Here is a 12,500-nt window from a genome sequence, read left to right on the forward strand (position 1 = left end):
CGCCGAAAACAGATTAAGATAAAAATCTTCTCTGAAAAGCTGGCATAGACCAAAATAGTGAAAAAAGGCGGTTCAGAAAGGGGCTTATGGAGAGTTTGAGATATTATGATGGAATTGAGGGCATTAGATGAGAAGAAGTCATCCTCCATAGAACCACTCTGTGCATTCTGTTCTCTCATCTGAACTGAAAACAAATCATCTTTCTCTCTCTCTCTGGGAGACTAAGAAATACTGACAAATGACCAAAGAACCCAAAGCAATGTACTGTTAGAGACAAGAGGTCTAAACAATCAAAATCACATCATGCGAATTGCATTTCATGACTTGAGGTTAAATGTTTTTCACTGGCTGCACACTCATGAGAACACAAATAAAAATAAACAATGGCAAAAAAAAAAAACAACTTTAACCTCTGACCCCAGAACTGACAGAAAGCTGTAGATCAGAACAGTTGATTCTTAAATGATGGGATCAATATCACTACTTCCGAAACCTCTAAACAATTCTGATTGGCTGGCTGAGAGAATGAAAAAAACACTGAGCTACTTGTGTGTGTGCCATGGGGGACAGAGCAGTTTATGATTTTAATATCACCAATAAGGCATTCTTCAGTCTCTGAGCAGTAACCTGCTCTAAGCATGCCAGAAAAGCATAAGATAGAACATCATAGGAGAAAGGCAGGGATGTATAATGTCTCTCTGTAGGATATGCTGTCTGAGATCCAATCAAACACCCACTAACACACTGCCCTGTGGGTCTAATATAACTGTCAGTGTACCACCGAGAGAAGCAAGAGAGAGAGAGAGAGAGAAAGAGAGAGAGAAAGAGAGAGAAAGAGAGAGAGAGAAAGAAAGAGAGAGAGAGAGAGAGAGAGGGAGAGAGACAGGGAGAGAGAGAGAGAGAGAGAGAGAGAGAGAGAGAGAGAGTGAGAGAGAGTAAGAGGGATGTGGATGGGAGTATTTGTTAAGAGGGGTTTTGGGATCTGTAGATGAAGGTTATGTTTTTGAGGCAGCGTCATCCTGCTGCTGGGAATATTTGAAAATGTAATCTGCAAGAGAGCTATGGATTCAGACTACCATAACACTCAATCAAATGAAGGATCTATACACAGTTAAAGAGGCTCGGATACTGTCCCAGTGTCTCCGATGTCAAACAGAAATATATAGTTTAATTACTTATTTTAACTGTCCAACAGACAGGCCTCAAGGCTCTCTCGGTTTACTGCCCATTCATCAGTTCTACAGCAATAGAGCTGTTTTTAATTACATCTTCAAAAGATGAGAGCTACAAAAGAGCTTTCTCAAATAACATTTTTTACAGGCAAACTGCTTTACAACAGATCCATCTATCAGTCCTGCAGAGGGGGGTATGAAGAAAGAGAGGGGGGGGGGAGGGGGGGGGGGGGGGAGAGAGAGCAATTATTTTTTACTTTCAATTCACAAATAGAGAAGAGAATGAAACCAGTGACTGCTACACACCAAAGCAATCTTATAAGCCTGGCAATGGTTTCTCTCTCTCTCTCTCTCTGTGTGTGTGTGTGTGAAGAAACTGAGTTCATTAGCCTCCGCAGAGTGACTCCGGTAGCAGCACTGAATGTTCCTCTCTCTCTCTCTCTCTCTCTCTCTCTCTCTCTGTGTCTTAATATCTTATCTAACTCTGCACGCCTCTCTCTAGCCCCCTGGCAGCCCATTGTGAACGTAAACTCTGCATGTTTACAGTCTGACTTTGGGAAGGTCAAGAATCAAGTTATTACCCTAGTAATTCAGCAACACCTTAGACTTTGAGTGCTTGGTTGAGATTGGGACTATCACCATGGTAACTGGGTAAAGTCTGGTGTATCACCATGGTAATCAACTAAGGTTAGCACTATTGCCATGGTGACTGAGTGTACTAACCTTTTTTTTTTCACTAAAACAATTTACTCAGAACAACCTGTCTTCTTTTTTGTTCTGTGTCAGAGGTCATACATCTCTGGAGAAATATAAGGGTTAAGTATTTTACCCAAGGTCACTTTGGCAGTGCCTTGTCATGTTCAGGACTCAAACCCACAACCTGAGTCATCACTGATTCATTTTCACCAACCACTAAACCACAACAGATGTATAGGTTGGCCATGCAAGTTACCTCATATTCAGTTGTATCACCATGGTCACTTGGTTAAGTCTGGGGAGATAGCCATGGAAAGTGGGTAAGGTCAGGTTATAGGTCTGTGGGCGTGTGAGCAGCTATAGACCTGAGGTCTGTCACCATCAGAACAGAAGTCTGTTGCCATGACAAGCGATACTATCAGCATGGACAGAATTAATAAACAGACATTTTTAGAGTAAGTCAGAGAAGCAGAATACCAGAACCAGTACCAGAATTAATGAGTTTGAGACACCTACAGAGCCTGTCCACTCAAAATCAGCAATCCTTCACTAAAGAGAGAGGGAAAGAGATTGGAATGTATCGTTGGGGTTATGGTCAAAACAGAGACTTAGCAGAGGAAACTGAATTGGCAGAAAAGTTACCAGACCTTCCTCACCTTGCTGACTCCAACCATAACCAATTAACCATATATCCCAAAAGAGAATATGAGAATCTCTCACTCTTTTTCTACACAACTATTCACACATATTCACCGTTAAATATAGCTGTGCATTGCAATCTAACTGCTGTAGTCTACACGTTGGTATTTTGGAGTTGCTGTAACATCCCTATGCTGGTTAAGTTGCTATGCATTATGGGATATCTTTTGGTTACAAATGTACACGTTGAAATGTATATTTGTTTCCAGTGTCATGAGGAAAACATGACATGCGCATACAGACGCACATGTTTCTCTGTGGCGTGTCCTTTCTATAGGGCTGGACTCTATTTAATTGGCAGCAAAAGAAAAAACAAAAAAAAAAAACAGTCATGTCATTACCAAGCCTGGATATTTCAACAGAGCATAAATAACTCCAAATGACCAAAGTCATTATTTCAGTCTTGTGAAGCTGGGGAGAGAAGGTTGGAGTTTAATTACCTAATAGGAACGATGGCTGCAGCCATGCAGAAAGCCTGCTGGACTGTAATTAGCTAAGTGTTCTCAGAGAAGCAGAGACCAGACTAAACAGCCACACAGCCTGTCTAACTGAGTAATGCACCACATGAAATAGTCACACCAAATAAACAGAACAGTCACACAGCTTGTCTGATTAGCACACCACATGACACAGGCAAACCAAACAGAACAGCTGCACAGTCTGTCTAATTAATATACCACATGACACAGGCAAACCAAACAGAATAGCTGTACAGTCTGTCTAATTAACACACCACATGACACAGGCAAACCAAACAGAATAGCTGCACAGTCTGTCTGGTTAACACACCACATGACACAGGCAAATCAAGCAGAACAGCTGCACAGTCTTTCTAATTAACACACCACGTGACACAGGCAAAGCAAACAGAACAGCTGCACAGTCCGTCTAATTAATATGCCACATGACACAGGCAAGCCAAACAGAGCAGTCACACAGTCTGTCTCACTGAGTAACACACAGCACATAACACAATCAAACTAAACACAGAGAAGAGCCACACAACCTGTCCAACTGAGTAACACACCACATGACATAGTAAAAACAAACAGAACAGAACAGCCGAACAAGCTGTCTGACAAAGTGACACTCCACATGACACAGCCAAAGCAAACAGAACAGAAGAGCCACACAATCTGTCTCGCTGAGAAACACAGCACATGACACGGTCAAACCAAATAAACGCAAATGTGATGACATTCTCCTCACATGCTCTACTGGTGGACGCAGAAAATAAACTCAGACTGTATAATGAACAGAGGGATGGAAAAAAAAAACATTCATTGTTTCAACCAGTACCAGTACCAGTAACCAGTACTGTAACCTGCCCAATCAATAAAGTATCACTGTAATGACAAATTTACAGAAAAGTCATCCCAGTCTCCACTCGAACCTCACTGAGCAAACCTTTCTGAACTTACATTTACCTACAAAAATATTTGTTCAAATCGTACAAATACACACAGTTGACAAGAGGCTGAAATTCCAGTCTACATGGGCACAGTGAAATACCTGTACAGGTTAACATTTGAAACATTACTGAATGGGTTTGTGACACATAGCAAATGGAGCTTTGTGTGTGTGTGTGTGTGTGTGTGTGTGTGTGTGTGTGTGTGTGTGTGTTTACATGTGCATGCACGTATGCACTGCCTCCTGACCTTTAAAAGTGAACGGAGGTAAGGTTGACTCAGAGAGGCGGCTCCAGAGCAATGGGGCATTTAATGAATTGAGGAAAAAACAGCGGCATGTGAGTGTCTCATTAGGAGAGGGTTTTAATCATGACAGCACATAAGAGAATGGCCCAGCAAAAATTAATTTGTACAAATTGAGACAGAAGCCATGAGATAGAGATGGAGATAGAGCTCTGAGCAGTCAGGAAGAGCGATTCATCTAAAGTGACAGGCTTTCATCAGAGTGCTATGAAAGGGCATGCTCTGTCTCTCTCTCTCTCTCTTTCTCTCTCTCTCTCTCTGTCCTCTCTCTCTCTGTCCTCTCTTCCACCCTCCCTCAATCATCTGGGAGGATTAATATTTTAACCCTCTCTGTATAAAGGTTTGGGGAAAGGTGAAATGCTGACAATCTGACACATGCTAAATTTTTCATAGCTCCCCCCTTTGGGAAGCTTGAATTAACAGTCGAATGAACACAGCTCTCCTTCCCTTGGCTCTTCAGAACAGACAGATCTATCCAGCCTTGCGTACAGAGTAATCCCATACATGGCAAACAAAAAAAAGTCAGGTGAGCTTTGAACTTCAAACTTCCACAATGATCTATGAGGCTGTGTGTGAGTGTAAAGCACTGAAATTGAATGTCATCTCCAGTCAAACAAACGACCAATCAGAGCTGACATTTCCCCGATCCTACACATTTCCCACAAACACCATGTCTAAAATGCCCTTCACGTAATTTCAATGGCTCTACTGAATGGTGATCAAACTCATTGAGATTGGCCTCTTGGTGCCACCGTAATGGTGAGCAGGTTTTCGTAATTTTGCACAGTGGCCTGTGCATCTAACTTTAAACACATCAAGGCGGTGCTGAGATTAACGTATTGTAAAGCTGTGTGTATGGTACGGTACGATATGGTATTATATGGTACAGTACAATATAGTACAGACTGGGTGAGCTGCAAATGAATTGCCCTTCTTGGGACCAATAAAGTTGTCTGAACCTGAATCTGAATCTGAAGACTTCATGAACCAAGCAATGTGAGTAACAGCGTTGTTGTTTTCCTAGCTACAGTTATTTCCACAGGAGTGCAGTACATGAGTAGACACTTATAATAAATCTTGTGCTTTCCTAAATTCTTTGTGGCACTGGAAACAAATCGTGAAAATTAAAATGAAAATATCTAAAAGATACTATTTATTTAAAAATGATTCAATGATCACAAAAATTATTCTGTATTAAAAAGAACCATCTGAGGAAACTATGTCCCAAAACAATTTGGTGCAAAATTATTTGGAAATTTTGACAGGATTATGATATATGTGTTAGCTGTAGTATCATTTCGAAGAGTCAGGAGCTTATATTTTTTAATATCAAAGGTTAGCTTTGGCTAAATGCATATGTGGTTTTTAATCTGTGTTTACATGGCTATCATCTTTATGTTGGCTAATCAGCTAACCAAAGGAGTAAAGTTAGAGGATATTCACTTAATGATAAATAACGATGTGTATCTATGTGAAATATGTCCATGTCTATGCCACAATGAGATGACATTTACCAGTTTTAGCTTCATGAGCTAATGTTTGTGTGTCATCTTTATTAAAACTGCAATGTTCAGCCAAAGCCAGAGGCTGTGAGCACCAGCTGCCTTGTTTTTTTTTTCAGGAAATTAAATTATATTAATTATTTTTTTGTCAACAAATACAGTGCTCATTGCGTTGGTCGGACTTTTTTGTGTCCAGTTTCACTTGACACCACTAGATAGTGGTTTTCTTGCATGTTCAGTGTAGCAACACCCTTTCTGATTAGCCATGTATGTGTATATGTTGAAGTTAATGTGCAAGCAGCTATATATAGATATACTGTGAAGTATCTATATGGGTCTGAATCTTGGTCCTTGCCACACCAAAGTGTGACCCCACCAAAGACTGATTGTATCCTAAACATGTTGGGTTGCCATTCATAAAACGCAACAAATGAATATACTTAGTAGCCTATCTATCAGTGTGGCAGGAGAGTGTGTGTTTGGGAGTGAGAAGGGCTTAAGGGAGATGTTAGATCAGAGTCTGCCCTCAGAGCTGTTCAGATGAATACTGATTTCCCCCAGAGTTCTCCAATTCAGGACAATGTCTGGCCCTAACCTAGACACCAGACAAGGGACCTGTGACTGTGCCTACAAATGAGTTCCACAGAAAAACAAAAGCTTTCTGAGTTACGCTGGCCTCGTCTCACTGAATGACCCTTTTTAAAGAACCATTCTTCCAGCCTCCAGACACCTTGTACAGACAAAAATACAGCCATTCAAATGACACCATTAGCCAGCGTGCATATTTAGTCAACTCAAGCCTAAAATGTATGAACATGTTCAATGAAGACAAAGCCAAGACAGTGAGAAATGATCTTAGTCATTATTAGACATGCTGCCACAGTCGACAGGTGAGTTTACCATGTGCCAAATAATTGCAGAGCATTTTTCACAGCAAATGCCTCATGTCTAACTGAAGACATAGGAAAGGGCCTTTGTCGTTGTTTGTTCTTGCGGTGAATGGTGGCTTCGTCTGAAAGTGTGTGCGTGTGCATGTGTGTGTGTGTGTGCGCGCGCATGCGTGCCTGCGTGCATGTGTGTGTGTGTGTGTGTGCGTGTGTGCGTGCATGCCTGAGTGCGTGTATGTATGTGTGTGGTGTGTGTGTGTGTGTGTGTATGTATGTGTGTGTGTGTGCATGCGTGTGTGCCTGCATACGTCTATGTATGTGTGTGATGTGTGTGTGTGTGTGTGTGTGTGTGTATGTGTGTGTGTAAAAGAGAGAGAGAGGGACTTGAGTGATGGATCTGTCTGACTGCAGTCCTGGCAGCTGTAGGCCTTGTTGATAAGTTTACTGACAGTGGAAGATTATCTCCAAATTAGACAGACATAGTGAAACAGCTCATGATTATTAATGCACTGTGAATGTGGCTTTGTGTGCGTGTGAGAGACAAAGGCAGAGACAGATAGATAGTCTCACTACTGAAACACAGTCCTTTGTGTCCAATCTTGTGGCCAATCAGGAGCCTGGCTGGTATCTATATTTATATATGTGGACTGTTAACAGGTCTCTGGATAATATATGTGAGAGAGTTCACACTGAATGACCCCAGAGGAAGTAAAGAGGTCACAGGGCTGCTTGGAGGTCAGAGGGGTCAATGGAAACGGCCTTATGGGGTTTTCCCATCCAGTTGGCTGATCTGTCTATCTATTGATTAATCTATGTATCTAGAGCTGCTTGTAGAGGCAGCTCTATTAATCCTTGTCTGAGTTACAGACCGATTAAGGGAGGCCCTGACTGAACACAAACCACAGAGGACAAACTGGACATTTCAGCTGAAGATGAATATGTAAGCAACACTACTGTCTCATTATAAGTGCAACCCAAGGAAGCTCTGATAGTCACGCAATCTTTGTCATGAGAAATCTACTGTTTGAAATGAGTGTGTCTTTGAAATTAGTATGCCTGCATACCACAGACCCGCCTCCTCTCTCGGTCTCAGCGTCCGAACACAACCAAGCACAGAACAACCCCCAGAGCAGCACAGTGACGTCGTTTATTCTGACCGAGTGATAGAGTGAACGGAAGGATTAATGCTTCGTTCTGTGTCCTCTACAGACAGACACAGGGAGCAAGGACCTATCATTCAGCCTCTACACACACACACACACACACACACACACACACACACACACACACACGCACACACACAGGTAAATTGTATTTACAGCACCACACAGCTGCTCTGTGATTGTTTCTGCGAAAGGCAGGCCATGGTAAAAGTGTGTGACAGTATTGGGTACTGTAGCAAAGGGAGTGGATATTTATCATCTGTTTGTTTACTGTTTAACCCAGTGCACACACACGCACATACACACACACACACACAGAATGAGAACAAAAGATTGCACTGTCCCTCTGCCTGAAGATACATTCATCATAGTTGACTGTGTGTGTGTGTGTGTGTGTGTGTGTGTGTGTTAGCACACAGCACATGTGTGTTATTACTGTGTGTGAGCAATGTGTTGAGTTCTGCATGCTGACAGCATCCATACATTCATCACACTGACAGAGAACCAGCTGTCACTATAACCTACAAACACACACGCATTCTAATAAAGACTACAAAAAAAAAATCACACCATATGCATTGACACTAACAATTTTAACACACACTACATCAACACACATAAACTAACACCAAATAAAACACACTCCAAAACATTACCCCACTAACTCTCTAATGCTCCAACTTATCCCCAACACATTCTATCATGCAGACACTAGACAAAAATACAACTAACAGACACTCATCCAGCTTATTCGCAAACACACAAATTAGCACAATGACCCAAATGAATACAGACTAACACCCCTACATGCTCTGGGCCTTAATCATTAATCCTTTACCTCAGACAGAGTTCAGGGTAGTAATAAGGAAGTAAGAAAAAAGATTCAGATGTGTAACTGAGAGGACAATGGGATTAGCTCTGCTAAGGTATATTTACTGTGCATACAAGTAACTAAATTCCCTAAGGAAACATTTGATCTTTCTCAGCCCTCAAAGTCATCAGTGTCAATGAACAAAGACAGAAGTCTCCCATGTATTGATCTTTTCCCTTGTTCACTACACATGAAAACACCAAAGCTTAGCTCGCAGGTATGACAATACATGACGTACCTGCACAGGTGAGTGCCACAACCATCACTGATTAATGGTTTGAGGGTTCAGTACCAATCCTGTTTACTGGTTTACCCCTCAGTCTAAAACATAACTAACCGTCTATTCCTCAACCTGAAAGCAGATGACTGGTTTTAGTCTGTAGGTTCAGTGTTGTAAGGAAATCGTGATCATTTCCTAAGAAGTGTAGATCTGAACAGGCTTCCAGTTCTGGCTCATCAGACAGCATGGCCAGGGTGTTGCTATGACAACCAGCTGGGCTCAGCGTACACGGATACTCACTCCAATTTGAAGCTGAAGAAGAAGCCTGACAGAGGGCATGAGTCTGTCGTCCGCCCACACACTTACCCACAAATACACAGACACACACACACACACACACTTACTTACGCCTACATACACACTTAACCGCACACACACAGTATATACGCAAACGAAGGCACACGTACACTCCTACTCTCTTTCTCTTAGAAACACACACACACGCACATGCACACACACAAACACACACAAAACATGCACACATATATAAATGCTCTTAATGTAGAGACACATACATAACATACATGCATTCCCCCACAGTGGGTCCGATCCACACACACCGTTCCACATACATACAGTCCTATATGGAGCAGTGTTTGCCTATGACACACACAGCTGGCACCTACAGTCTCCTGAGGACCTAGTCCTTTCAATAAGCTATATACCTATACATTTAGCTATAGCCTGTAAATAGCTCTGAGGTCCTTTCGATAAGACACAGACACTGTAAATAGCTCTGAACTGCTATTGTGTAAATTAAGAGAGCAGCGGTGAACAACATTTTACACATCACCTCAGACGGAAGCCACAATCACTCATCCTCACTGACAAACAGGTAATGTAACACACTCTCAGCACGGACAATAATCTGACGTTTTACAAAAGCCCACCACATGTGGATTGTTATTCAGAGATTAGAGATTGTTTCTGGCCATCTCACATGGACCTGACTCATTCTTCTATTTTCCCTTAGCTCTTACAGTTGCCTGATTACCCACAATTAACCACTGATTCTAATTAACATGAGGAAAACCCACACCAAGACATTAGTGTAGGTGTGTGAATGGATTCAAATGGTGTTATCTGTATCAGCAGTGACACAGAAATATGAACTACTACAGAAACTACTGAACCAACGCTGCAAGTTCATCACATGACACTGTACGTGTGAGTATAATGTCACATGGGCAGTGCTGTCTAAAATATGCAGAGAGAATCCAATCAAAACTGAGAAATAGGGGGGTAAATGTACCATCGAACACCCTTTCCTCAAGAGTGTGCAAGTCAAGCTGATTTCAGATTTTCGAATCTGTCACTTCATCATTTGTTCTCTGTTAACTAGTCCACCCAGTGTACCTGATCTTTCACGGAAATCTGACTGGACTCTAGGACTCTATTCTCCACCCAGGGTCGATAAGGTCAGAACGGGGTACTCACCAGGACTCTGCCAGTCAGTGTTTGGGCTGAGATCATCACGCCGGCCCAGTCTTTGACGGAGGTCATCCAGCCCACCTCGCTGGCCGGCGCCTCCTCCTTGTCCTCCAGACTCTTGGCTGGGCCATCCACCTGGCTGTTTGCTGGGTTATTGACCTTCTGAGCCTCCTGCAAACACACACAGACGCACACATAAAAATATCAACATCAGTTATACATATATAACATATCTGACATAGGAAAAGATGGATGTTTGGATTGGTAAAACACAGACTCGCTGTACCCTCTGATCCTTTTAGAGTAGACATACATTCAGAAAAACAAACAAGCATACTTACACACACACACACACACACACACACACAAACACACACGCACACAAACACCTCAGCTCTCAACATCTCACCGCTACATACAAAGTTAAAATGATGAACACTCGTAATATAAACTACACAACAACTCACAGATACAATTGCACATTTTTAAAATAGTTTTCAGGAAGCCCGTATTACCCATAATACCAATATTCCAGTCAATGTTTTCAGCCAACTCAAACAACATTTCACAACTTCATAATGGTAGTTTAACACCACAAAGAGACAATAAACATCATAGAAACAAATCATAATTCCTTGCTTCAGTATGGTCGTCTTATCACCCTACTGCAAACCAGTCATGGAAAATGAATTTTTAGCTCAATGCTGAAAAAAGAAAAAAAAAAAAGTTAAAACCAAATCAGCCAGATTTCCAGCCTAGTGTGACCTAAACCCTGACACAGCGTGAAGCGCGTCATCTGTGACTGGAGAGTGGCAGAGTGAGCAGTGACAGCAAGGCTGGGATAGAATGAAACCTAGTGAAGAGAGGGAGAGAGAGTTTGTGAAAGACGATTAGAAAAGAGCATCTCTCAAATTCCCTGGCGCATTTTCTTCAGCTCTCTCTGTGTGTGTGTGTGTGTGTGTGTGTGTGGAAGGGGGGGAGCAACCATTAGACAGCAGTGAAATGTCAGGGTTTCCGTGGGATACGCTGCGTCTCTATGGGATTCATGCACTGCTGTCGCTCCATAATAAATACACCCACCATCCAACAGTACAGTGCTTAGCAACAAAAAACCAACATCTCAAGTAATCCCCACACATTTACACCAACAGGGTCATCAGAGAATAACCCTAAGACAAACATAGCCCTTTCATTATTATTAGACAGCCCTACATCTGACATAGGCCCAGGCTCAAGGTTAAACATGGCCTGAACTTTAGGCTGTGCCTCAGGGGTTTAAACCCCACTTAAGGTTTAGGTCCCAAGGTCTCAAGGTGGGCTGCCTATTTCTTCATCAGCTGTGGCACAATTCCTTAACATTCAGCAAAATGATTGACACTGCCTATGTGTGTGTGTGTGTGTGTGCGTGTGTCCGCACGCCTGTACATGTGCGCGTGTGTGTGTGTGTGCGTGTGTGTGTGTGTGTGTGTCCGCACGCCTGTACATGTGCATGTGTGTTTGTGTATGTGTGTGTGTGTGCGCGCGCGTGTGTGTGTGTGTGACAGAGAGAGAGCATTTTTAGAGAGATCTGAGGCACGTTCCACACTAAGAGCTTTGAGGTAAGCCCGCTGCCCCGGCAGACAGAACAAAGACAGAACAAAGCTTAAACCTTCTGAAAGTGATACCGTCGTCAAGGCCCGTGGCGTCTCTGAGAATCCCTGCTATCCTAATAACTTTCTATCTGCTCTGTGCTCTGCTAGGGCTGCATGCTCGCCCACCGTGTCATGTTTCTGCCTGACTCCGGCGTTTAGGGTTACATTACAGAGACCCTGTGAGAGCCACATGGATTTAAGGTCCATAAACTGGACTTTAACAAAGCAAAATTAAACTCCTCCAGTGTTTTCACCTTCATACTACCAATCCAGGAATTAAGCGACTGACAAAAATCCCTCCTGTACATTTAGTGACACTAATATCTGTGTACAAATAAAAACTCATTTGGGTAGTGAATTTTTCACTATACTGGTATACTGGTCTGTGTGTGTATATATATATATATATATATATATATATATATATGTATCTATAAATAAATACGTGGACACACA

At 42.3% G+C, this 12,500-nt stretch overlaps 1 protein-coding gene across 3 annotated transcripts in view; it reads right to left on the reverse strand.

The window, feature by feature from the left end:
• kcnma1a (potassium large conductance calcium-activated channel, subfamily M, alpha member 1a) overlaps positions 1-12,500 on the reverse strand; it is a 133,792-nt gene that overhangs the window by 89,297 nt on the left and 31,995 nt on the right. For all 3 annotated transcript variants that reach the window (XM_030770733.1, XM_030770734.1, XM_030770735.1), the window contains exon 2: positions 10,420-10,584. In XM_030770733.1, coding sequence (XP_030626593.1) covers positions 10,420-10,584 — 165 coding nt within the window. The remainder of the gene's footprint in view (positions 1-10,419; positions 10,585-12,500) is intronic.

The sequence above is a fragment of the Chanos chanos genome, chromosome 4 (genome assembly GCF_902362185.1).
Source record: "Chanos chanos chromosome 4, fChaCha1.1, whole genome shotgun sequence".
Classification (NCBI taxonomy): domain Eukaryota; kingdom Metazoa; phylum Chordata; class Actinopteri; order Gonorynchiformes; family Chanidae; genus Chanos; species Chanos chanos.